This window comes from Dendrobates tinctorius, unplaced genomic scaffold, assembly GCF_039654945.1.
Source record: "Dendrobates tinctorius isolate UK_male_01 unplaced genomic scaffold, ASM3965494v1 ptg000028l, whole genome shotgun sequence".
Lineage (NCBI taxonomy): Eukaryota > Metazoa > Chordata > Amphibia > Anura > Dendrobatidae > Dendrobates > Dendrobates tinctorius.
The window spans coordinates 24,766,299-24,793,717 of record NW_027361696.1 but is presented as its reverse complement, the minus strand read 5'-3'; the positions used below and the strand labels follow the sequence as shown (position 1 = coordinate 24,793,717).

Below are 27,419 nucleotides of genomic sequence, written 5' to 3'. Positions count from 1 at the left end.
CTCCACGCAAAATCCCACCCCGTGGGGTCAGAATGATCACAAGAACGGTGAGCAAAAATCCCAGAACCACGCGGGGGGACCTAGTGAATGAACTGCAGAGAGCTGGGACCAATGTAACAAGGCCTACCATAAGTAACACACTACGCCACCATGGACTCAGATCCTGCAGTGCCAGACGTGTCCCACTGCTTAAGCCTGTACATGTCCGGGCCCGTCTGAAGTTTGCTAGAGAGCATTTGGATGATCCAGAGGAGTTTTGGGAGAATGTCCTATGGTCTGATGAAACCAAACTGGAACTGTTTGGTAGAAACACAACTTGTCGTGTTTGGAGGAAAAAGAATACTGAGTTGCATCCATCAAACACCATACCTACTGTAAAGCATGGTGGTAGAAACATCATGCTTTGGGGCTGTTTCTCTGCAAAGGGGCCAGGATGACTGATCCGGGTACATGAAAGAATGAATGGGGCCATGTATCGTGAGATTTTGAGTGCAAACCTCCTTCCATCTGCAAGGGCATTGAAGATGAAACGTGGCTGGGTCTTTCAACATGACAATGATCCAAAGCACACCGCCAGGGCAACGAAGGAGTGGCTTCGTAAGAAGCATTTCAAGGTCCTGGAGTGGCCTAGCCAGTCTCCAGATCTCAACCCTATAGAAAACCTTTGGAGGGAGTTGAAAGTCCGTGTTGCCAAGCGAAAAGCCAAAAACATCACTGCTCTAGAGGAGATCTGCATGGAGGAATGGGCCAACATACCAACAACAGTGTGTGGCAACCTTGTGAAGACTTACAGAAAACGTTTGACCTCTGTCATTGCCAACAAAGGATATATCACAAAGTATTGAGATGAAATTTTGTTTCTGACCAAATACTTATTTTCCACCATAATATGCAATTAAAAGGAAAAAAAAACAGACAATGTGATTTTCTGGATTTTTTTTTCTCAGTTTGTCTCCCATAGTTGAGGTCTACCTATGATGTAAATTACAGACGCCTCTCATCTTTTTAAGTGGTGGAACTTGCACTATTGCTGACTGACTAAATACTTTTTTTCCCCACTGTATATAGTTTTCTGGTGCATGATATAGTAAAATAATAGTCACCTAAATACTCGCCATCCCTAAGACGCCCCGCTGCCCACCGTCCAGTCCTATTCTTTCCACTATTGAGCATCCTCTTTACTGTAGGTCAGTACTTCATCCATCTCCAGGCCTCCAAGGTCACTGCACAACATAAGTAATGGCGCACATCTTGCATTCACGACATTCTGCAGATTTTTTTGGCTTGGCGTATGTTTCCTTTATGGGATACATGGAGTTTGAATTTTCTTTACCATGGAACGTTTTTTTCTTTTAGTTGTCTCTAGTTACATAAAAATGGAGTTTACAGAAGATAACAATTATTTAACTATACGAAACAAGATACAAATAAAATACAACAAGACTCCCTCCCAGAAGTGCCGATGGTCTATGCACAATTCATTCTGGGTAAAAAAAAAAACCATATGGATAAACACAATTGTTAATACGATCCTTTAATTCTGAATCACCATTGGGGACTTTTTTTTATTTAAATGGTTGAATATGAGGCTAAAAATTATTTTTGCAACTGGGTCTTATTTAAAAAAAATAATAACTTGGCTTTTATAGGCTCTTTGTTTCTTGCACATTCAACTTTGATGTGGTCAGTGCCCCAGAAAAAAAAACAGCTAAAAGAAATACCTACTATCCCTTCAAATCGATATATGTGCTCACTGTAGGATACTCTTTCTGCATATTGGATAAACTCCATCAAGCATTCCAGCGCTAATTTCTTCATTTCATAATGATACATATCCAGTTAACCAGATTAATAAAACTTTAAAAATTTACGCGTTTCAACCTTTAACAGGACTTACAAATGCTTCTCAATAAATTAGAATATCATCAAAGTGAATTTATTTCAGTTCATCAATAGAAAAAGTGAAACTCATATATTATATAGAGTCATTACAGAGTGATCTATTTCATGTGTTTATTTCTGTTAATGTTGATGATTATGGCTTACAGCCAATGAAAACCCAAAAGTCATTATCATAGCAAATTAGAATACTTTATAACACCAGCTTGAAAAATCGTTTTAAAATCTGAAATGTTGGCCTACTGAAATGTATGATCTGTAAATGCACTCAAAACTTGGTCAGGGCTCCTTTTGCATCAATCACTGCATCAATGCGGCGTGGCATGGAGGCGATCAGCCTGTGGCACTGCTGAGGGGTTATGGAAGCCCAGGTTGCTTTGATAGCAGCCTTCAGCTCGTCTGCTTTGTTGGCTCTGGTGTCTCTTATCTTCCTCTTGACAATACCCCATAGATTCTATATGGCATTAAGGTCAGGTGAGTTTGCTGGCCAATCAAGCACAGTGATACTGTTGTTTGTAAACCAGGTATTGGTACTTTTGGCAGTGTGGAGAGGTGCCGAGTCCTGCTGGAGAATTAATCCATCTCCAAAAAGCTTGTTGGCAGAGAGAAGCATGAAGTTCTCTAAAATTTCCTGGTAGACGCTGCGCTGACTTTGCTATTGATAAAACACAGTGGACCTACACCAGCAGATGACATGGCTCTCCAAACCATCACTGACTGTGGAAACTTTACACTAGACCTCAAGCAGCTTGGATTGTGACCTCTCCCCTCTTCCTCCAGACTCTGGAACCTTGATTTCCAAATAAAATGCAAAATTTACTTTCCTTGTGGAGTGTGTCAATAACTGCCTTCTGGACATCTGTCACGTCAGCAGCCTTCCCCATGATTGTGGAGCCTACTGAAACAGACTTAGGGACCTTTCTAAACTCTTAGGAAGCCTTTGCAGGTGTTTTTTGTTAATTATTCTAATTTACTGAGATATTGACTTTTGGGTTTTCATTGGCTGTAAGCCAGAATCATCAACATTAACAGAAATAAACACGTGAAATAGATCACTCTGTTTGTCATGACTCTATAATATGAGTTTCACTTTTTGTATTGAAGAACTGAAATAAATTCACTTTTTGATGATATTCTAATTTACTGAGAAGCACCTGTAGTTATGGGAACAATTGTTAAGGCTTGAAACGTGTGGACTGGAGTTTATCGAATTTGCTTGATGTCCTGCAGGTCGATTACGATTTATTTGATGATGATGATGATTGATGAACTGCTGAGAATTTGGGATTACTGCCAGGTTAGTACATGGCTCACTTTTGCTGTAACTCATTCTGCAGCTAGAATTAGACAGGACTTCATGGAGGCTGCAGAAGGTGCAAAATGTTTAGTGAATCCCAATTTCAAAAAAATGATGTTTAGCCCCAATTACTTGCAGTTAAGTAAAAAAAATATCCCCAAAGGTGGACAACCCCTTTAAGAGTACTTATGGGGCATATTTTATGACATTATGGGATACAGATGTCGCTGCTGATTTACTGCAGATTTCTTTCTTCCAGGCTCTGATCCAGCTCAATTCTGATTTCATGATTGACGTAAAAAAATAAATTTGTTGTTTTTTGCAACTTTTTTTTTTTGCTGTAAATGAAGTGAACCTGTAAATATCTTACTCTACAGGAACATCCGCTTGAGTGTCGAAGAAAGCAACAGCTTTTATGATCTGTCGAAGAACAGAAGATACGAAGGGAGGAATGATGGAGGATCCGAAATTCCCGAACCTTCCCATGAAGAAGTCAGGGGCCAATCGAGAGGAGCCCGGTCACAGGATCAAGCTTTATCAAAGACCTGGAGAAATGTAACCATGAGTTTTGGAAAGATGTTCCGGATAATCCATCGCCTTTCCCTACGTGTTTACAATTGTTGTCTTGAGGAGCCGAATTTCTGTGAGTTGCTGGTAAAGCTGGTGCGCCACTGCTGTGGCTGCATGAAGTGGTCGTGCAAACTCATCGTGGTCACACCACGACACATTCTCACATTAGGTCAGTACTTCAAGAGTTCATCCCTTGTCAAATAATAACACCTATACTCAACTCTGGTGCTGGCGCTGTTCCAGCGGTTTCAACACTGGCTCTCCCAGGGATCGCATGACATAACAATGCAGCTTCGCTCTCACCATCTTCAGACAAATCACATACATCCAGAGGAAGTAAGAAAGCAGCATGGTCCTCCTCCAGATGTATTTGATTTGTCCAAAGGCTAGAGAATGACGCCAGTGCTGATCAACTGCAGAAATCGCCTGACCGGGCCTACACCGCTAGAGCAGCGTCTGCATCAGAGGTGAGTATAGGTGTTATAGGGACTCTGAAGGCGTTGTCTGAGCAGTGGAGAACCCCTTTAAAACAAATCCAATAGTTTTTTTTTTTCCTGTATTTTAGTTAATCAAAGCCGATTGGTTTCTTCCCTGTCCCATTTTGCCAAAAGAAATGTACGCCAAAATATCCGGACTTTCCACAGGTAAGTTCTTACTGATACAAAGTTGTTACAATCAGGGACACAACTAGAGGGGTCTCAACGCAAACAGAAGTGTACAAAATAGGAGCCATCTGCTCCTTCCTATAAGTCACAAGTCATGGTCAAATATCAGAGAATGGGAATATTGAATAACAGTTTTCTTATTACATGAAAGTTCCCTTATTGTGTAATAAGTGGAGGCGCCTGCACAACTAATGTTCTTCATCTAAGGCCTGCTTCACACTTCAGTTGTTTGACGTCAGTTGCAAACCGTCAAAGTGTGAAATAACGGATCCGTTTCCTCTTTGCAACAAACGGATGCACTGGATGTTTTCTGGACGGATCCGCTGCAGCCGCTAAGTGCATGAAATTTAAAGGAACAGAGGTCCGGAAAAGGAGGGAGAGAGAGAGGGTGAGAGAGAGAGATTTTTTTCGCCGCTTCCAGACGGCCGTTTAGGGTTAAAATGCATGAAAGGAAAAAGCTTCCGGGCATGCGCAGTTTAAAATAGCGGTCCGCCGCTGGAAAAAAACGTTCCTTTGTCTGTCTACTTCAGCCGTCGGACGCTAAAATTCAAACAGATCCGTCAAAAAACGGATGCAACGGACGACCATCAGTCAGAATCCGCCACTAATGCAAGTCTATGGGCAAAAAAAATGGATCCGCCAAAAAAATGGCGGATCCGCTTTTTTATAAAAACAGCGGATTTTGACTGACGTCAAACAACTGAAGTGTGAAAGACGCCTTAGTTATAACAGGAAGGAAATAGTATAAAGTAAGATCATGTTAGTGTTCCATGGAGCATGTGCATTATACACACAGCTCTGCTGCACATACATACAGATCTGCATATTCACACAGCTCTGCTGCACATACACAGCTCTGCTGCATATACACACAGCTCTGCTGCACATACACAGCTCTGCCGCACATACACACAGCTCTGCTGCACATACACAGCTCTGCCGCACATACAACACAGCTTTGCTGCACATACACACAGCTCTGCTGCACATACAACACAGACACACAGCTCTGCTGCATACACACAGCTCTGCTGCATCTACACACTCATACATACGGCTTTGCTGCACATACACACAGCTCTGCAGCCCATACACACAGCTCTGCTGCACATACACACGCACAGACAACCAGCTCTGCTGCACATATACACAGCTCTGCTGTCTATACCCGAAAATACACACAGCTCTGCTGCACATACATACAGCTTTGCTACATATATATACACATACACACAGCTCTGCTGCACATACACACACATACACACAGCTCTGTTGCACATGCATACAAACAGCTCTGCGGCACATACACACATACATGCACACAGCTCTGCGGCACATGCACACACATACACACAGCTCTGCTGCACATACTGTAAGACAGTGCTTACTGCATGTGTAGGGGGACACTTGCTTGGCAATGGGATTAAGGCACACAGGAACATTTTTTCCACACAAACAGTCCATGCGGTTTATTATGCACTCATAAACCACTTGAGGCCATGTTATATATCACAGGCTTAACACATAGTCCACAGTACTTCACAATATACGGCTTTAACTCTCAGTCACTAAACACGCTGGACTTCACTCTGTCGTGGGCGACCGCACGCCGTACCAATGTATCTCACAACTTTATTCTATAGCACTCACCATTAGGTTGCAGTCTCTAAACACGCTGAACCTCACTTCATCCAGTTACAGTGGGTGACTTCACAGTTCATTAACATCCATGGAACACAACAAGCACCAACAGTCTGTTCCATTGGCAGATACTTGTCTACCGTTACCATAACCCCCTTGTCTGGAGTTTCCTTACAGGAGCTCCTGCTCCACAAGCTGACTCCTTGTCAGTACTCTCTCTCCCAGAGAAGCAGCCTTACTGGGATCACCATCCTTGCGACCAGGGCACTCCCGACAGTTCCAGACCCTCAGAAGGTCAGTAGCTTCCCCAAAGCAGAGCTGTCACAGACTCTGCACACAGATGGTCTCTCCCTATGCTCTTCAGGAATCCAGTCCCCCCTTGGGACCTTCCAACACAGAGTGTGGTCTTCAGGAATCCGCTGCTGCACAGACACACATACACACGGATCTGCTGCACATACACACACATACATATGGCTCTGCTGCACATACACACAGCAATGCTGCACATACACAGCTCTGCTGCATATACACACACAGCTCTGCTGCACAAACACACACATACATATGGCTCTGCTGCACATACACAAAGCTCTGCTGCACATACTCACAGCTCTGCTGCACATACACACAGACATTATTATTATTATTATTATTATTATTATTATTATTTATTGTTATAGCGCCATTTATTCCATGGCGCTTTACATGTAAGGAGGGGTATACATAATAAAAACAAGTACAATAATCTTAAACAATACAAGTCATAACTGGTACAGGAGGAGAGAGGACCCTGCCCGCGAAGGCTCACAATCTACAAGGGATGGGTGATAATACAGTAGGCGAGGGTAGAGCTGGTCGTGCAGCGGTTTGGTCGATCGGTGGTTACTGCATGTTATAGGCTTGTCGGAAGAGGTGGGTCTGCTGCACATACACACAACACTGCTGTACATACACATACATACGGCTCTGCTACACATGCACACAGCTCTGCTGCGCATACACACATACACACAGCTCTGCTGCACGTACACACGTATACACACAGCTCTGCTGCACATACATACAACTCTGCTGTACATACACATACATACGGCTCTGCTACACATACATACAGCTCTGCTGCACATATACAGCTCTGCTGCAGATACACACACATATAGCTCTGCTGCACATACACACAGCTCTGCTGCACATACATACAAACAGCTCTGTGGCACATACACACACATGCACACAGCTCTGCGGCACATACACACACATTCACACAGCTCTGCCACACATTCACACAGCCCTGCCGCACATACATTAAGCTCTGCTGCACATGCACACAGCCTTCCTTCACATACATACACATACACACAGCTCTGTTGCACACATACATATACGTACAGCTCTGCTACACATAGAAAAATACATACACACAGCTCTGCTGTACACCGACACATACATACACAAAGCTCTGCTGTACACAGACACATACATACACACAGCTCTATTGTACACAGACACATACAGACATGTAGCTTTGCTGCACATACACACAGTGCTGCTGCACATACACAAACACAGCTCGGCTACACATACACAGACAGCTGTGACCTCATGCTACATCAATGTCAGGATGGGAGAGAGATCTGTGCAGCTGCACAGTTTCCTCCCTAATCTATGTGGCTTTTTTGCCTCTTTGACTGTTGTGACTTCAGTTCAACCCCTGGTTGCAACGTCACACACTACTATTCCCTGTAACTCCATGACAATAAACTACAGATCCCATTATGCTATAGAGAGTCATGCAGAGAGCCACATGATGGAAAATTTACTTACAGCAAAAAACTAACAAATAGTTATTTGTCTCAATTTCAGCAATTTCAGCACTGATCCAGATGAGACAAGGATACTGATTGATGGGGATCAACCTCAGGAAACTATATGAAGAGCTGCGTGTGTAAGTAAGGAGGGCGGATTTAAAGGTTTAGCGAGGAATAGAACTAAGCAATAGCACGTGTGAAAAAGATTTAGGTATACTAATAGATCACAGACTACAAAAGAGTCAACAGTGTGATGCAGCAAAAAAGTCAAACACAGTTCTAGGATGAATTAAGAGAAGATAGTCTAGATCACATGATCCCCCTCTACGCCTCCTTGGTCAGACCTCATCTGGAATACTGTGTCCAGTTCTGGGCACATTGTAAAAAAGACACTGAAAAACTGGAGCAAGTTCAGAGAAAAGCTGCTGATGGGCTGGGCTTCATGGGAAGAAAAAGATGACATGCGACTGCCATGATAATCAATTGCAAGGTCCAATTTGAACCTATGCACCTAATAAACTAGCCATTTAAATCACAGTCGGCGGCATTCAAATGGTTAAACAGTCGTGATCACTGCTTTTACAGGCTGTATAAGGGTTCCTGAGACCATTCCTTACCATTGCACAAGACATAGGACACAGAACTATTACATTTAACGTGTGTACCGAGTTAAATGGCGTTTAAATATTTCTGTTCAATTTGTATCACATTTACAGTCTAAGAAGTAAGGTTTCTCCTTGCGGAGAGTGACATGCCAGCTGTGGCTTGTCAAGGTAAGGAGACTTATTCGCCGTACAATGCTCCTCTGGGAAAATAATATGCAAATTGCCTCTTCAGAAAGAAAGAGGACTTTTACTCTACAGCGCCACCTATTGGTAGTAGCGATCCTACAAGTCACAATCAACCCTTTAACGAGTCTTGTAGTATGACTTAGGATACAAGCCAAATCAGAATCTCAATTTGCAGACACGGTGTTTCGAGCTGTTGGCTCTCGTCAGTGCAAAGTATGAGATCTGATTTGGCAAGGTGAGAGGCTCTGGACTAGGGTCTAAGAAGTAAGGTTTCTCCTTGCGGAGAGTGACATGCCAGCTGTGGCTTGTCAAGGTAAGGAGACTTATTCGCCGTACAATGCTCCTCTGGGAAAATAATATGCAAATTGCCTCTTCAGAAAGAAAGAGGACTTTTACTCTACAGCGCCACCTATTGGTAGTAGCGATCCTACAAGTCACAATCAACCCTTTAACGAGTCTTGTAGTATGACTTAGGATACAAGCCAAATCAGAATCTCAATTTGCAGACACGGTGTTTCGAGCTGTTGGCTCTCGTCAGTGCAAAGTATGAGATCTGATTTGGCAAGGTGAGAGGCTCTGGACTAGGGTCTAAGAAGTAAGGTTTCTCCTTGCGGAGAGTGACATGCCAGCTGTGGCTTGTCAAGGTAAGGAGACTTATTCGCCGTACAATGCTCCTCTGGGAAAATAATATGCAAATTGCCTCTTCAGAAAGAAAGAGGACTTTTACTCTACAGCGCCACCTATTGGTAGTAGCGATCCTACAAGTCACAATCAACCCTTTAACGAGTCTTGTAGTATGACTTAGGATACAAGCCAAATCAGAATCTCAATTTGCAGACACGGTGTTTCGAGCTGTTGGCTCTCGTCAGTGCAAAGTATGAGATCTGATTTGGCAAGGTGAGAGGCTCTGGACTAGGGTCTAAGAAGTAAGGTTTCTCCTTGCGGAGAGTGACATGCCAGCTGTGGCTTGTCAAGGTAAGGAGACTTATTCGCCGTACAATGCTCCTCTGGGAAAATAATATGCAAATTGCCTCTTCAGAAAGAAAGAGGACTTTTACTCTACAGCGCCACCTATTGGTAGTAGCGATCCTACAAGTCACAATCAACCCTTTAACGAGTCTTGTAGTATGACTTAGGATACAAGCCAAATCAGAATCTCAATTTGCAGACACGGTGTTTCGAGCTGTTGGCTCTCGTCAGTGCAAAGTATGAGATCTGATTTGGCAAGGTGAGAGGCTCTGGACTAGGGTCTAAGAAGTAAGGTTTCTCCTTGCGGAGAGTGACATGCCAGCTGTGGCTTGTCAAGGTAAGGAGACTTATTCGCCGTACAATGCTCCTCTGGGAAAATAATATGCAAATTGCCTCTTCAGAAAGAAAGAGGACTTTTACTCTACAGCGCCACCTATTGGTAGTAGCGATCCTACAAGTCACAATCAACCCTTTAACGAGTCTTGTAGTATGACTTAGGATACAAGCCAAATCAGAATCTCAATTTGCAGACACGGTGTCTCCTTACCTTGACAAGCCACAGCTGGCATGTCACTCTCCGCAAGGAGAAACCTTACTTCTTAGACCCTAGTCCAGAGCCTCTCACCTTGCCAAATCAGATCTCATACTTTGCACTGACGAGAGCCAACAGCTCGAAACACCGTGTCTGCAAATTGAGATTCTGATTTGGCTTGTATCCTAAGTCATACTACAAGACTCGTTAAAGGGTTGATTGTGACTTGTAGGATCGCTACTACCAATAGGTGGCGCTGTAGAGTAAAAGTCCTCTTTCTTTCTGAAGAGGCAATTTGCATATTATTTTCCCAGAGGAGCATTGTACGGCGAATAAGTCTCCTTACCTTGACAAGCCACAGCTGGCATGTCACTCTCCGCAAGGAGAAACCTTACTTCTTAGACCCTAGTCCAGAGCCTCTCACCTTGCCAAATCAGATCTCATACTTTGCACTGACGAGAGCCAACAGCTCGAAACACCGTGTCTGCAAATTGAGATTCTGATTTGGCTTGTATCCTAAGTCATACTACAAGACTCGTTAAAGGGTTGATTGTGACTTGTAGGATCGCTACTACCAATAGGTGGCGCTGTAGAGTAAAAGTCCTCTTTCTTTCTGAAGAGGCAATTTGCATATTATTTTCCCAGAGGAGCATTGTACGGCGAATAAGTCTCCTTACCTTGACAAGCCACAGCTGGCATGTCACTCTCCGCAAGGAGAAACCTTACTTCTTAGACCCTAGTCCAGAGCCTCTCACCTTGCCAAATCAGATCTCATACTTTGCACTGACGAGAGCCAACAGCTCGAAACACCGTGTCTGCAAATTGAGATTCTGATTTGGCTTGTATCCTAAGTCATACTACAAGACTCGTTAAAGGGTTGATTGTGACTTGTAGGATCGCTACTACCAATAGGTGGCGCTGTAGAGTAAAAGTCCTCTTTCTTTCTGAAGAGGCAATTTGCATATCACATTTACATTTATATACACTGACACCTAGTGGTCAATATGCAACATTGCAGACTAGTTTAGTAACTTCCATTTTACATGTAACAACCTCATAATCTCTATTGGGCCTTAGGCTATGTGTACACGTATGCAGAAAATTTCTGCAGAAAATCCTGAATCCTTCCCAGAAAACGTGTGTTTTTTTCCGCGCGTTTTCTGCGCGTTTTTTTGCGGTTTATTTCCGTGCGGTTCCAGACCCATAGAAAATAGCTAAAAATGCGGAATTTTCCGCAAATTAATGAGCATGCTGCGTCTTTTTTACCGCAAAGCGGTTTTTCGCGGTAAAAAACGCATACATTTGCTCAAAAATTGCGGAATTCATTTAAATGAATGGTAAGCTTCTTTTAAGGATTTTTGACGCGGTTTATTTGGTAAAACCACGAAAAAAACGCTACATGTGAACACAGCCTAATTCACATGTCCGTATTTGTACGCCAAAATCAAGAACGGAAACTACAGAGTGAAAAATTAGTATTGAAAGATTTGCGCCTTCTCTGTTTCGGAACCATTCTTGATTTTGGCCTCATATTCAGTTTCAAGCAGTGATTCATGTTCTGTCAATCATCTGCTGTATATTTTTCTCCTATTTTTATAGAGCAAACAAATAACTAAATCATTTTTATGCAAAATCTGTATTCTGCTTACAGTCAAAATTATTTACGCCTCATATTATAAATTTGGTTTACTATGAAAATTTCTAAACTTTCTGCTGCTTGCAAAAAAACAATAAGGCTAGTTTCACACTAGCGTTTATTCGACGCAGCGCACGGCACCGCTAAGCCCCACCCCATCCGGTCATCGCCGCCTACTATCGCACATGGACGCTTGCGATCTGCTCACCCTATCTTTAGCATATGACCGGATGGGGCTGGGCTTAGCGGCGCCGTGCGCTGCGTCGAATAAACACTAGTGTGAAACTAGCCTAAGACAGGAACAATGTACATATCTGGACACAATGAAAATGACAAGTGGTTTTCCACGTTCAGCACAAATTGACACTTTTGACTGTTTGCTGCAGTTTCAGCATTGTTCACATCCGAAATTGAATCTCTCAGCACAAATGTGTCTCCAGCACCCGATGTAATAATCCAGGGCTTCATTAGTTATATCAGGACCTCAGGTCCTTTTTCAAAATAACTTTATTGAAGTTTTATGATTCAATGATAAGGGGAAGGTAAAGGTAATAGGGTTTTTGGAGAGAGGTATACATTGCTTTATTAAAGACATACAAAGGGTAAAACAGAAGGAAAGAAAGGGGGAAAATATAACAGTAACATTACATTTCAGAGCAAAGATATGTATATACATATATTTATTCTTAACAGTAGGATATTACCTTATTATAATGCGGAGAAAAATTAACTTTGTCACATGGAGTTATGCAAAGAGAATATGTGGATGAAACTTTTGGACCCAAAAAGAGGACCTTTATACTAAAGATTATGGCATAAATTTGGCCCAAGAGTCCCATCTTTTGCTAAACTTCTCAAAATAACTATTCGCGATTGCGTGCGATTTTTCATAAGAAGGATGTAACGACATCTTAGCTAGAATGTCATTCACTCTGGGAACCGAATTTTCCCCCCATAATGTAGCAATTGCATTTTTCATTATCAGAAATAGATGAATGACTATATACAGTTAGGTCCATATATATTTGGGCAAAGGCAACATTTTTCTAATTTTGGTTCTAGACATTACCACAATGAATTTTAAACAAAACAATTCAGATGCAGTTGAAGTTCAGACTTTCAGCTTTCATTTGAGGTTATCCACATTAAAATTGGATGAAGGGTTTAGGAGTTTCAGCTCCTTAACATGTGCCACCCTGTTTTAAAGGGACCAAAAGTAATTGGACAATTGACTCCAGGCTATTTCATGGACAGGTGTGGGCAATCACTTCGTTATGTCATTCTCAATTAAGCAGATAAAAGGCCTGGAGTTGATTTGAGGTGTGGTGCTTGCATTTGGAAGGTTTTGCTGTGAAGGAAACATGCGGTCAAAGGAGCTCTCCATGCAGGTGAAACAAGCCATCCTTAAGCTGCAAAAACAGAAAAACCCATCCGAGAAATTGCTACAACATTAGGAGTGGCAAAATCTACAGTTTGGTACATCCTGAGAAAGAAAGAAAGCACTGGTGAACTCATCAATGCAAAAAGACCTGGGCGCCCACAGAAGACAACAGTGGTGGATGATCGCAGAATAGTCTCCATGGTGAAAAGAAACACCTTCACAACAGCCAACCAAGTGGACAACACTCTTCAGGAGGTAGGCGTATCAATATCCAAATCTACCATATAGAGAAGACTGCAGGAAAGTAAATACAGAGGGTTCACTGCACGGTGCAAGCCACTCGTAAGCATCAAGAATCAAAAGGCTAGACTGGACTTTGCTAAAAAACATCTAAAAAAGCCAGCACAGTTCTGGAAGAACATTCTTTGGACAGATGAAACCAAGATCAACCTCTATCAGAATGATGGAAAGAGAAAAGTATGGCGAAGGCGTGGTACAGCTCATAATCCAAAGCATACCATGTCATCTGTAAAACATGGCGGAGGCAGTGTGATGGCTTGGGCATGCATGGTTGCCAGTGGCACTGGGTCACTAGTGTTTATTGATGATGTGACACAGGACAGAAGCAGCTGAATGAATTCTGAGGTATTCACAGCCATACTGTGTGTCAGATCCAGCCAAATGCAGCCAAACTGATTGGTCGTCGTTTCATACTACAGATGGACAATGACCCAAAACATAAAGCCAAAGCAACCCAGGAGTTTATTAAAGCAAAGAAGTGGAATATTCTTGAATGGCCAAGTCAGTCACCTGATCTTAACCCAATTGGGCATGCATTTCACTTGTTAAAGACTAAACTTCAGACAGAAAGGCCCACAAACAAACAGAAACTGAAAACCACCGCAGTGAAGGCCTGGCAGAGCATCAAAAAGGAGGAAACACAGCATCTGGTGATGTCCATGAGTTCAAGACTTCAGGCCGTCATTGCCAACAAAGGGTTTTCCACCAAGTACTAGAAATGAACATTTTATTTACAATTATTTAATCTGTCCAATTTCTTTTGGTCCCTTTAAAAACAGGGTGGCGCAAGTTAAGGAGCTGAAACTCCTAAACCCTTCATCCAATTTTAATGTGGATACCCTCAAATGAAAGCTGAAAGTCTGAACTTCAACTGCATCTGAATTGTTTTGTTTAAAATCCATTGTGGCAATGTCAAGAACCAAAATTAGAAAAATGTTGTCTCTGTCCAAACTGTACCTTTGAGAAGGGTGAATACTTTCAAAATTTAAAGAGAGCAAGGCGATATGTGGAGTCAAAACTACCTTTTGTTTAAGAATCCTGTTTATTATATTCGAGATTTCTAACCAAAGCGGACCAATTTTTGGGCAGTCCCAAAATACATGCAGCAAGCTTCCCGTAAAACCACAGCCCCTCCAGCAGTCCGACGACTTGCTTGGGAAAATTCTACCCATTTTTGCCGGTGTATAGTACCATCTGGAGGTAATTTTATAATAAGATTCGTGTAATGAGGCACAGATGCTTGAAGAGTAGGTTGTCTTAAAGGCCCTCCGCCAATCCTCCTGAGATCTTGGTATACCAAGATCTCTTTCCTAATTTACCATAAAGAGGGTTTTTCTCTTATTCTCATCTCCATTGAAAAAATCATAGATACCTCTAGACCTCCAGTAAACCTTATTATTTGGCTTACATAATAATAAAGACGTAAACTCTGTGATTAATGACTTTTCCTTAATAAGCTTAACTATAAATTTTTTTAGCGATTTAAGTCTTGAGAAGAAAATTTATTATGGGTTTGTAATGTTTCATTATTTATGAATTTTTCTCCATCATAAAGGTCATTAATCGTTTTGATGTTGGTTGTTTTCCAATTTACTGGAATATCTTTTTCCAATATTATTCCTAAGAATTTTATAGAAATACCCCCTAACTGGATCAATCTTGTATTTTTCTTTTGAATTTGAAGACTAGCTAGTCGTTTCCATGCTTGTAGCGTAGCAAACATTGTTGGTGATTTTCGTGGTGCAACTACAGGACCGGAGGTCAGGAGGAAATCCACAACCACTCTCAGGAGAGATGTATTAGTGCTGTAAAATTTTTCAATTTCTACCCAAAGAGGAGTATCAACAGGGCTAACCCAACATAAAGATTGTTTAATGAGGGTAGTGAAATAGTAATTGACCAAATTCGGGAGAGACAAACCTCCATTCTTTTTGTTTTTCATGAGGGTGGTTGATGCAATTCTGGATCTTTTTTGTTCCAAACAAACAAATTTAATATTGTTTGTAATTTTCTAAGATACTTTAGTGGTATGGGTAGTGGAACTGCTCTAAATATGTACAATATCTTGGGCAAAATAAATAATTTAAATAATATGTTTCTACCTGTCCATGAGATTTCAAATTAGATAAATTGCTTATTTCGAGGACATCAGGTCCTTGAGGTAAAAAACATCAAATACTTGGACTAGCTGGGGGTATTGTGTATGGTAGGAATATGTCAGAAGAGAGGTCCAAAAATTGAAGATATTGCTTTGTGGAAATAAATAGAAGGCAACAAAATGATACAATGCAATTGAATTTTCCTAGAGATATAGCTAAAAGCAGAGGTCACAAAGGACACAGACTGCAGTACCTGTACCTGGCAGAAAAAGATTTCTGAGGAGACAGGTGGTCAGAAACCCTCCAGTGACTACAGAAAATCTACAACGAGATTTGGTGGTAGCTGGTGCTGAAGAATCAGTTTGTACATTAAGATGCATGCAAAATGTTGAAGGTCTTCATGCCTGAACTCCAAGATGTCACCTCTACAGACATAAAAGTACAAGAAAGTAGATTCTTGATCCATATGAATAAGGCACAGAAGTTTTGGGATTAAGTTCTGTGGATTATGAAAACAAAACCTAAACTCTTCAGGCTTATTCATCAGTGTACAGTGAAGTACAGTGGAGGCTGGGTGATGCCTACAGTGTAGCATGGTGGGGGCTCGGTGATGCCTACAGTGTAGCATGATGAGAGCTCAATGATGGCTACAGTGTAGCATGATGAGAGCTCAATGATGGCTACAGTGAAGCATAGTGGGGGTTCAATGATGCCTACAATGAAGCATGGTGGGGACTCGGTGATGCCTACAGTGTAGCATGGTTTGGGCTCAGTGATGTCTACAATGAAGCATGATGGGGGCTCGGTGATATCTGCAGTGTAGCAAGGTGCGGTGATGCACAGTAGGAGCTCTGGTGATGCCTAGTGTGCAGCAAGATGGAGTTTAGTGATTTCTACAGTGAAGCATGGCGGGGGTTTAAAGATGCTTACAGAGAAGCAAGAACGGGGCTCGGTGATGTCTACAGTAAAGCATGGCAGGGGCTCATTGATGTCATTGATGTCTACACTGAAGCAAGGTGGGGCTCAGTTATGCCTACAGTGAAGCATGGTGGAAGCTTGGTTCTGTCTTCAGTGAAGCATAGAGGTGTCTCACTGATACACTGGGGAAGCCTCCGGAAACCGGTGATTTTTGATGATCGATTCAACTAAGTATCACAAGATCCTAGGAAACCTTATCCGGCTTTCTCTGAGGAGTTGTAGCATTGTCATTGGACCTTTCAACAGAACAATGGATCACAGCATCTCACAGTCCATCAAGTTTTGGTGTCAAAAGAACAACTAGAAGTTTTTGGAGCAGCCAACACAGACATCTGACTTGGACACTAAGGAAAATCTTTTTTTAGGATGTGAGGAAGGCAGATGAAGAAGCAAACCCAAAAATGTTAGTAACCTGGAGGTCATTCCCACGAGGACTGAGCTCAGGTTCCTCTTGAGCTGCCATAAGCCAGTGTCTGGCGATACATCATGACTGCAGCAGGTTATCACAGCCAGAGGGCTCTACTATGATCTAAAGGTGCTGGTCATGTAGGGGGGAATAATCCTCTGTGCTGAATTGGGCTTGTTGTATTAGTCATGTTTATGGCAACCAGCAGAAAGTTTGCAGAAATTTGCAATTGAAGGGGATAATTCTGAGTGCAGCTGTATAAGAAACTAAAGACAATGTTATACAATGATAATAATTGTCCTCATTTTTTTTAGCATGAAATGGAATTGTCCTGGATAAGACTCCGGAGAAGATTTTTCCAAACAACTCAGTCGAACAGCACTTTATAACTTAGGTTCTTCATACCTTAGACTGGGTTCTGATCGTCATATTGAAAATTGTGACACTTTGCAACAGCAAATTTTGGAAATGCCATACTCCACGTGCACCACTGTCTTCCTATCCGCATTGCGGACTTGACCTGCCTTTACATGGCGTGCATTATTCTGGTCCATAAAATGATTGTAAGCTTGCAAGCAGGGCCACCATTCTTCTTGGTATCTGTTGAGCTATGTGTTTAATGTTATCCTGTAATGTCTATTGTCTGTACAAGTCCCCTCTAAAATGTAAAGTGCTGTGGAATATGTTGGCGCTATAGATATATAATTATTATTATTAACCACGGTAATTCAGCTGTCAATTTTCCCAAGGAGACCATCTGTCTAAGTAAAATATCATCCAGGAGCACCGGCGCTCTGTGGTCCGTGGTGCACATGAAACGTATCCTTATTCTGCAGCAACTTTCTGTCTGTACAAAATAACTTTATTATTCGCGTTTTTGCGGGTCCGATGATGTCTCTCTTGTACGTCTTTTATTATTTTAGAGTTTTATAAAATTAAACTACTTTTTTCAAATAATGAATTTGGTTATTTTTCTCTTTTTGTGGTATTTTATTGTAAATGTGTATTCTCATGTAGGACATTTAGGGCATGTCCATACCTGTCAGTGCCATCTTTGGGACCTGCTTCTATTTCAAGAACAGGGCACCTTGTCGCCGCTACTGTGACCTCACATGTTAAGCACTCTCCATTCACTCCTGAAAAGCTCTGTGCAAATGTTCTCATTTATTTTCCAAACTCCCATAGAAATAAATAGACCAAGAGATACCGGCCAGGGAAACTTTATCCGACACCAGAGTCACAGTAGAAAACCATCAGCCTCTGCGACCACAAAGCCAGGGCTGGAGGTGAGGCGATGAAGGTTCTGCCTGTTTTGCACCATTAGCATCGATCCCAGTGTGGAAAGTGTTAAACATCTTGGATCGGAATCTTCTCCAATCCTTAAAGTTTGTTTTTTTTAACTATTGATAGCACAGGAAATAACTTGCTGATTGCTGGGTTTCTGACTATTGGGACCCCAGCAATTTTCGAAATTGGGCTCCTGCAGCCCCATCTTGAATGGAGCAGAAGTACACAGGCTTGGTTCTTTCTCCACTTTCTATAGCAGTCCGAGTAGAGGTCACTGGATAGGTGATAACATGTAGATCGTTGGGGGTCTAACCTCTGAGACCCACACTCAGAATAAGGCAAATTATCCACAACAGGAGATATGTTTTTTTTATTAATTTCGAGGTAGCTTTCAAGGTTACTCAGATATCTTCATCAGGCATATGCCTGATAAAGAGCTGTTAGTATTCTCGAAGATTGCATTTTGTTGCCATCTTTTCAGTTTCTGCTAGAGAAAGGTCCACAACTCCCAGGACCGAAACATCGCTGTATGGGCAACTAGCCAGATGGGCTAATAAATAGCACTTTGACTGGAACTCTTTTGATGTGCTGCTTTCATCTTGAGGACCATCTTTTCAGTTAGCCATTAAAAAATATCAACCACTGAGAACTCTCAAATTTTAATATTTTTTCTATGTGCTGGCTAATAAGGTACAAAAATATATTAGGAACTAAAAAAATGGTTGACCTACAGAGAGTCACAGGCAAAGTAAATATAACAGAAAGAAAAGTGCTTCAAAAGTATTGACCATCAAAGACCTTTCTTCTCGAAGGCAGCAGTTTGCTTTGAACTCATCCATACGGGAAATACATGAACTTTTTAAAGATTAGCCAGAAAATTAGGAAGAACACAGAACACTGACCATTCCTCTGGCTGGTTAATCAGTGACAGAGTCCGGTGGAAGGGTCATCGCTGATTTCCCATCAGATTTACCAAACTCTCTCGAGAGGGAAAGAATATCTGTGTAACACCTGCCCAAATATTTCTGATTTACCCTCCTGAATTGACTGGAGACCATCGTGGTAAGTTACAGATCTCCAAATGTTAGGTCTTGATATGTAGACCCATGAATATTGACAGGTTGATGGGAAAAATTGTTGAGTTGGGTCTATGTGACGTTATAAATTTAGAGGGCATAGGTGAATATGATGACGCTGAAGAGTTACAGGCAGGCTCGGACAGGCCGACTAGGGAACAGGAGAATCTTCTGGTAGGTTACCTGTGTAAAGAGTAGTGCTACGACACTTGATTCACAATCTGTAGAAAAAGGTGTCATCTAACCATTAATTAAACAAGCTAGCCAAGTTAATATTACATAGAAGCAAAAGTACATTTGTGTACAAGGGTGAGGTTATTTTTGCATGTAGTTGAACAGTGGGCCCAAGAATCAGTGTTACTGGTGGGTCTTTGCCAACCCTTTCCAACACTGGTCACAGGGAGCTGGTTGTATCTAGCTGTCTCATCAATCTGCAGTGGACATGAAATGTAAGGAACAACATAAAAAATGTCCAGTCGCAACCTGGGGCAAGAGAGGGTGCACAATTAGCAGTCACAACTGGACCTTGTGGCCTTCTTCCTGATAGATGAGCACCGGTATAATAAATAACACAAGGTAATTGAAGAAGTATGTTACCAATTTTGACCACAGAGCTTTTAAGTTACACTTCTGGTGGTAATTTCAGGGCTTTATGTAAGGAACAGTCCACATCTATCTATAAGATCTTTGATTTGGTCTTTACATTTGGTTGTACTCATGACGTATATGACTCATCCTATGCAAACCGCGGGCCAGCTCTTGGTTAATATGGGTCAACAGTCATTGCAGTCCTTCACTCTCAGTCTTTAAAACTCAGCGACTTATTTCCAAAGAGATATTTGACTTTCTTGGTGGCCAGGGAATAAGAACTCAAAAAAAAAACAAAGACTGGCAAAAGTTACAAATCTCTAGATGTTTGGGCTGCTTGACTTCTTGAGTTTGTCCGGCTCTGTACTTGGAGATGGACATGTGTTGTGAGTTCATTTTCCCCTTCACCATTGAGGTCTGATGAACTCCCTCTTCTGGTGAAGGAAGGTAGTAAGGCTGATTACAAAGCACCTGAGCAGAATGATGATGACTGGGTGACTGGGATTGCTGACTGGATATAAGGCAGCCGACGCCCTTCTGCCTTGCGGGTGATTACTCTGAGGGATCCTTGGAGACCAGTCTGATTCCTGCTCCTCAAAAGCTAAGTTTTCTGCTCTACTTTTTGCATTTGTGTTTTGGTTTTGTTTTGCCTTGTTTTTCTGGGTTTCTGCCTTTCCCTGCTGGGTGAGCTGAATTCCTTTTTGCTCTGTCTTCAGATATTACCTGAGTACTGATATAGTCTTTTTGAAGCCTAGCGTCTTCAGGGCTTTTTTCCCTATCAGTCTGTTGGCTCTTGTTTTTGAGAGGGTTTTGGCGGATTGCAGACAGCAGCTTTTCTATTCTGTCCTATTTAGTTAGCTTGGGCCCCAACATTTGCTCAGCCTATCTTTCTATCTGTGTGAGTGTTTTTTCATCTTGCTTCACCGTCATTATATGTTGGGGGCTGCCTATTGCTTTGGGGTCTGCTCTGGGGCAGTTTAGATTTCCCTTTCTGTCTTTAGGCTATGTAGTTCTCCGGCTGTAATCGAGGGGTCTAGGGCACAGTAGGAACCCCCCACGGCTACTGCTAGTTGTTGTTAGGTTCAGGGGTCTGCAATCCGATAGCTGCCAACTTCTCTGGTTTTCTGGACTTAGCTAGTATTTCTGTTTTTGCCTCCTACAGTGACTCATTCATAACAGACATGAAAGGCAGTGGTTTAGGGGACCTTACACACTTGAGGTGAGTTCCTGGATGCTACTCACAAGATTGTGCTTAGTGCCATGGACTGAAGAACATGTTGACCATGTTGAACTTTGAGTATCCTGGACCAAACTCACAGGACCTCACTTTATCAAGAACATTTCTCAAACCTAGCCAAGCTTCCTCCATTATTCAATAGTTTTCATGTATCAGTGATAAAATAGACATCTCTTATGGTGTCTCACATCTGTCTTTCCTTGGTTTACATCATGATTAATTCCCATTCTCATCAATAGTCATCTAGATGAGCATACAATGAAATATAGGATTGATTGGGAATCTTTACATCTATGGTCAGTTTTATTTCAGGAAGCTTATTACCTTCAGGTAGTCCTAATATTTAAACTAAAATCCCCAAATTTCCAAAAATGTTTGTTTCTTTTAGCCAGATTCCCAAATATCTTTGTTGGAATACAGTTTTTTTTCCTTCCAAGTCCTAGATTAAAAGGCCATTTCTAACGTTGATATGACTAGGAACATAGAGGAATTTTGGATACAATCAAAGCTGTTTTTTTGTAAATACTGTCTTGTGTTCGATTCTTTGTATCATTAAGGAATCTATTCTTACAGGAGTGATGTGAGATGAAGCACTGGGGTGCAAGATGACACGGTGTCCTCTAGGTCATATCAACTCTGGAATCCAGGTGGGTCATGACTTGAGGAACTTTATGCAAGATGGCAATTATCCCAATAAGTGGTTGTCTCAACTGAGAATATTTTTTAAAATGGGATCCTGCTCTTGACACCTGTGACAATCAAAAGGTAAAGCCAAAAAAGTCCACAGCCAGCCAGATATCTACCCTGCAGCAATGTAGCCCTACATTGTGGCCTTTAAAATAGATACTAGGGTTAAGCCAAAGGATTCACAGGACCCTGACTGAGCAACCACATCAGTAGATCTCCACAAGCCTTCTTCTACCGGACAGCAAGGCTGGTTGCTCCTCTGATTAGTAGACCCCAGGACGTCATTATATTGTAGGGCGACAAAGGCATCACATTAGGGGAGGTGCTGAAGAAGTTCACCCTGTCCTGTTGTGGTGGCCACGGACAAGCAAACAGGATCCTGCAAATCTTTTTTGCTCAATGCTAATGAACACTTGTTAATGTAACACGGAGGGTGGTCTTGAATCTGCCAGAGCTAGATTTCATGAATACATGTAACTAAGAAATAGTATCTCCATTAATTTACTTGACCACCTGTGGTATGAAGATCTGGAGTAACTTTGGACTTTTATTGGTTGTTATAAACTTCTTCTGAGTAAGATGGAGAGACATTGTAGCTGCTGCTCTGTATGTGTCCGCAGTCACAGAATATAATGAAGCAATCATACAGGTTCTTGAAAGGATAACTATAAAGACACAAAGAAAGCTCCTGTGCATCCACGGTCATTATCTACCCCCCTCAACAGTGAAATGGCAGCATCAAGAAGTTTTGGAATGATTGAAATCACAGTATGGAGATATTACCAATCTGCAAATTATGTAAAGTGTAAACAACATGGTTACAACAACCTCTGGATTTCTGGAGTCTGAGCCTCGTGCAGAAATACCGGCACTTCCAGCCTCGGCTGCTATCAGTGGGGTTATTAATGGTCATCTGAGGAACATTCTGCTGCTGAATGCACTTTTGAAAATCATCAAGGTCCGCTGCCGGCAGCTCCTGAGAAATCAGCGACCAATGATGTCCCCAATGACAAACAAGATCGGCTCCTGGGACATTTTGGAGAAGTGGCTGCACAAATGGTTCCACAATCATATCAATGTAACTGAGCTGTTAGTGTATGAACACAAGAGTAGTTCGGCTGCTGTATGTATGGCCTCTTCATGGCGTTGGTCACTTGGCCTTCAGACAAATCTTCAGCTATCATTGCATCTAAGACAAAATTGGACTCATCATTGAAAAGGACAGACCTGCATTCCAACTTTCAGTGCCGTCTTGCTCTGCACCATGATAGCTTTTGAGAATAATGGCGTAAAGTCAATTGTAATCTGACTCTTGCCAAAATAGTACAAATGCCTTCTGATGGTGTAGGGTGGCATAAAGTAGGGTAAATGGACCACTTTAGTCTTCCTTCCAGGTATAATAACAGCTCAGCGTTCAATTAATGGTGGAACAAGTGGTGTGACCAATTCTCCAAAGTGTCCCAGAAGTCATTCCAACATGACAAGGCCACCTGTTACTTGTGCTACTTTTCCCTAAACCTGCTCCCATGACCACAGCGTACCTGGACTTGTCTACATTGACGGCATCGGACACGTCATTAGTCAGTGATTACACAGGATCTGCCAGCAGCGGATCGTGATGATTTTTGCCTTCAACGGCAGAACCTTCCTCAGACGATGATTAATAACCTCAGTGACAGCAGACGAAGCTGGAGGTGCCAGGATTTCTGCACATGGCTCAGACTCCAGACTGAATAAATCCAGAGGTTGTGAAGATATAATTTTCATATTTTCATTGTTTTCAAATCATTAACATGTCTATCGATCCTGTGATCTCCATCCTTTACCACTTTTCCGCCTTGTTGCTCTAATGTCATTGTTGAGGAGAGGAGTTTTGCTTCAAGCTGCTGAATTTTGTATCATTTTAGTCTCTGTTCATTGAGAAATGCTGAATCCATCACCAAATTAATGCTGTCTGATCTGGGAACAGCATAAAGACAAAGACACTGATTCCAGTGATGTGTCACTTAATGGGCTGCATGCTATAATTTTGATGAAATAACAGTTTTTATCAGCTGGAAATTATCACTAGAAGACTAGTTGTCTCACTGCATGTAGTCCTCCATATTCAGGAGCTCTGTACACAGTGTACACAGAAAGCTGCCAATTATTATATTATTATTCCTGTACTGATCCTAAGGAACATCCTGTATTGTACTCCAGAGCTGCACTCACTATTCTGCTGGTGCAGTCACTGTGTACATACATTACATTACTGATCTTGAGTTACATCCTGTATTATACTGCAGAGCTGCACTCACTATTCTGCTGGTGCAGTCTCTGTGTAAATACATTATATTACTGATCCTGTACTGATCCTGAGTTACATCCAGTATTATATTCCAGAGCTGCACTCACTATTTTGCTGGTTCAGTCACTGTGTACATGGGTCGCCCTCCGCTCACCCAGGGCTGCGGGGTACTCGGTACCGGGCCGGTGTCGGGGGGATGGATGTGTCACAGCAGCGATGACCTGGTCCATGGCCCTGGGCTCCCAATATCAATGGCGGTTATGTTGCAGTTAATAATGAATAGTTCGTGACGCCACCTGTGGTATTCGGCAAGGGAGGTGTTAAGCCGACGCTGCAGACAGATCCTCTGGGATAGATGGTGTGGTGCAGCAATGGTGGTATAGCCCTCCACAGGCAGGGCTGTTGTCCCAGGGCAGTGTAGATGTGGGGACACTTTGATGGTGTAGTGTCCGGCGCAGGAGATGTGAGGAATGTTGGTACCCAGATGTGAGCTTCACTCACTATTCTGCTGGTGCAGTCACTGTGTACATACATTACATTACTGATCCAGAGTTATATTCTGAATTATACCCCATAGCTGCACTCATTATTCTGCTTTTGCAGTCACTGTGAACATACATTACATTACTGATCCTGTACTGATTCTGATTTACATCCTGTGTTATACTTCAGAGCTGCAATCACTATTCTGCTTTTCTCTGTAATACCCAACTATATATAGGTTGATCATGACTATTTGAGCAATGGTTGTGCCCAGGGCCGCCATCAGGGAATTACTACCCTGACTGGCGTATGGGCCCGATCAGCAGAGGGGGCCCGCATAGGATCCCGTCTCTTCTGCTGATTGGGCCCCAGTGGCAGGATTCTGGCGGTGCAGTAACTGAACCTGCGTCCGAGACCCAGGTTCAGTTACTCTATTCCCTTGCGAGTCCGTGCGGGCCTGCACGGCTACAGTAAAAGCCACCAGCCAATATGTTTCACCGGCAGGATGGAGACACATGGACCATGTGTCTCCATCCTGCCCAGGGCAGAATGGAGATATGGGGGCAGAATGGACACACGGAGGCAGGATGGGAGACACATGGGCAAGATGGGAGACACGAGGACAGAATGGAGACAAGGGGCAGAATGGAGACACGGGGGCAGGATTGGAGACTCGGGGGCTGAATGGAGACATGGGGCAGAATGGAGACAAGGGGCAGAATGGAGACACGGGGGCAGGATTGGAGACACGGGGGCTGAATGGAGACATGGGGCAGGATGGGAGACACAAGGGCATGATGGGAGACACGGGGCAGAATGGGAGACACAGGGGCAGAAAGGAGACAAGGAACAGAATGGAGACACGGGGGCAGGATTGGGGACACAGGGGCGGGATGGAGACACGGGGGCAGGATGGAGACACGAGGGCAGGATGGGAGACAAGGGGGAAGGATGGGAGACATGGGGGCAGGGTGGGAGACAAGTGGCAGAATGGAGACATGGGGGCAGAATGAAGACACGTGGGCAGGATTGGAGACACGGGGTAGGATGGAGGCACGGGTCAGGATGGAGACATGGAAGCAGGATGGGAGACACAGGGCAGAATGTAGACAAGGGACAGAATGGAGACACGGGGGCAGGATGGGAGACACGGGGGCAGGATGGGAGACACGGGGCAGAATGGAGACGGGGACGAATGGAGTCACGGGCAGGATTGGAGACACAGGGGGCAGGATTGGAGACAGGTGGGGCAGGAATATGGGGCAAGATGGAGACAGATGGTACAGGATCATGGGGCAGAATAGAGACAGATGGGGAAGGATCATGGAGCAGGATGGAGACAGATGGTGCAGTAGAATGGGGCAGGATGGAGACAGATAGACAGGATCATGGGGCAGGATGTATACGATGGAAACAGATGGGGCAGGATCATGGGACAGATGGGGCAGGATCATGGGACAGATGGGGCAGGATTATGGAACAGATGGGGCAGGATCACAGGACAGATGGGGAAGGATCATGGGGCAGGATCATGGGACAGATGGGGCAGGATCATGGGACAGATGGGGCAGAATGGGGAGATCATATGGGGCAGGATGGGATATCACATGGGGGCAGGATGGGAGAACATATGGCTGGAGCAAGGAGTGAGACACATGGGGGCCAGGATGGGGGATATTATTACCATAGGGGCTAATTAAGGGATATTATTACTGCAGTGATGTATTTATTTTATTTTTTGAGGATACTGTTTTAAATGGGGAAGGTGGTCCTGTTATTGTGCAGAGCAACACTGTCATCTTTTTTTCTTCATCTGGTGTAGTTTAGAATTTGAAAAAAAAGTAATGTGTTCTGCAAACGGTGCTCTAGATAACTGTTATTTCCTGCAGAGACGAGCCCTGACTGGAAAAAGTGATGGCGGTCAGTGCTGGATGAAGATGAAAAGCGAAGATGAAGGTCTTCGCCTAGAGACGTCACTGGTGAGTCAGTGTGTTACCTGTATACTGACACTATACACTGTATACTATATGCAGCGGTCCTGTGTACAATATCACCATTGATCACTGTATTACCTTTACATTATAGACTATATACAGAGCTCCTGTGTATAATGTCACTGGTGATCACTGTATTGTCTGTACACAGACACTGCATACTAAGTACAGATCTCCTGTGTATAAGGGCACACTTATGGTGATATTAGCATTGTGTTTTATTATTACTGATCATTATTGTAGTATTCAGTCACTATGTGGTGGTAATATGTTCTCTGGCCACGGTGTGGCGGTATTTGTTCCTGGTATGTGTTATTATTTGGCCACTATGTGGTGGTAATATGTTGTCTGGTCATGGTGTGGTGGTATTTGTTCCTTGTATCTGGTATTATTGGTCATCATGTGGTGGCAATATGTGGTCTGGACATGGTGCAGTGGTATTTGTCCCTTGTATGTGCTATTATTCGGTCACTGTGGTGTCAATATGTGGTCTGGACATGGTGTGGCGGTATTTTTTCCTTGTATGTGGTATTATAGGTCACTATGTGGCCATAATATGATGTCTGGTCATGGTGTGGTTGTATTTGTTCCTTGTATGTGGTATTATAGGTCACTAGGTGGTAATATGGTGTCTGGTCATGGTGCGGTGGTATTTGTCCCCTGTATGTGATATTATTGGTCATTTTAAAATTGAAAAATAAATAAAAATATACCTAAAATGTATTGGATATTTTAACAAATGTTTAATAGGTTAGCGTAGAGTAGGGCTCGGCCAAAAGAGTCTACCTTGTCGTGGTGGAGG

General features: G+C 42.8%; 2 protein-coding genes across 7 annotated transcripts in view; both read left to right on the top strand.

Moving 5' to 3' along the window:
* Positions 1–17,932, top strand: part of LOC141085228 (uncharacterized) — a 35,057-nt gene extending 17,125 nt beyond the window's left edge. For 4 of the 5 annotated variants that reach the window (XM_073570490.1, XM_073570493.1, XM_073570491.1 and 1 more), the window contains 4 exons: positions 3,574–3,935; positions 4,332–4,410; positions 7,939–8,020; positions 17,290–17,932. In XM_073570490.1, the coding sequence (XP_073426591.1) occupies positions 3,574–3,935; positions 4,332–4,410; positions 7,939–8,008 (511 nt within the window). In that variant the 3' untranslated portion in view covers positions 8,009–8,020; positions 17,290–17,932. The remainder of the gene's footprint in view (positions 1–3,573; positions 3,936–4,331; positions 4,411–7,938; positions 8,021–17,289) is intronic. The other variant, XM_073570492.1, reaches the window with a different exon arrangement.
* A 1,256-nt stretch (positions 17,933–19,188) lies between these two features.
* The window catches only part of HPN (hepsin), a 76,520-nt gene continuing 68,289 nt past the window's right edge, over positions 19,189–27,419 (top strand). The window contains exons 1-3 of one of the 2 annotated variants that reach the window (XM_073570488.1): positions 19,248–19,324; positions 21,089–21,145; positions 21,737–21,810. The gene's annotated coding sequence lies outside the window, so the exon portion shown is untranslated. Of the gene's footprint in view, positions 19,325–21,088; positions 21,146–21,736; positions 21,811–27,419 lie in introns of both variants that reach the window. The other variant, XM_073570487.1, reaches the window with a different exon arrangement.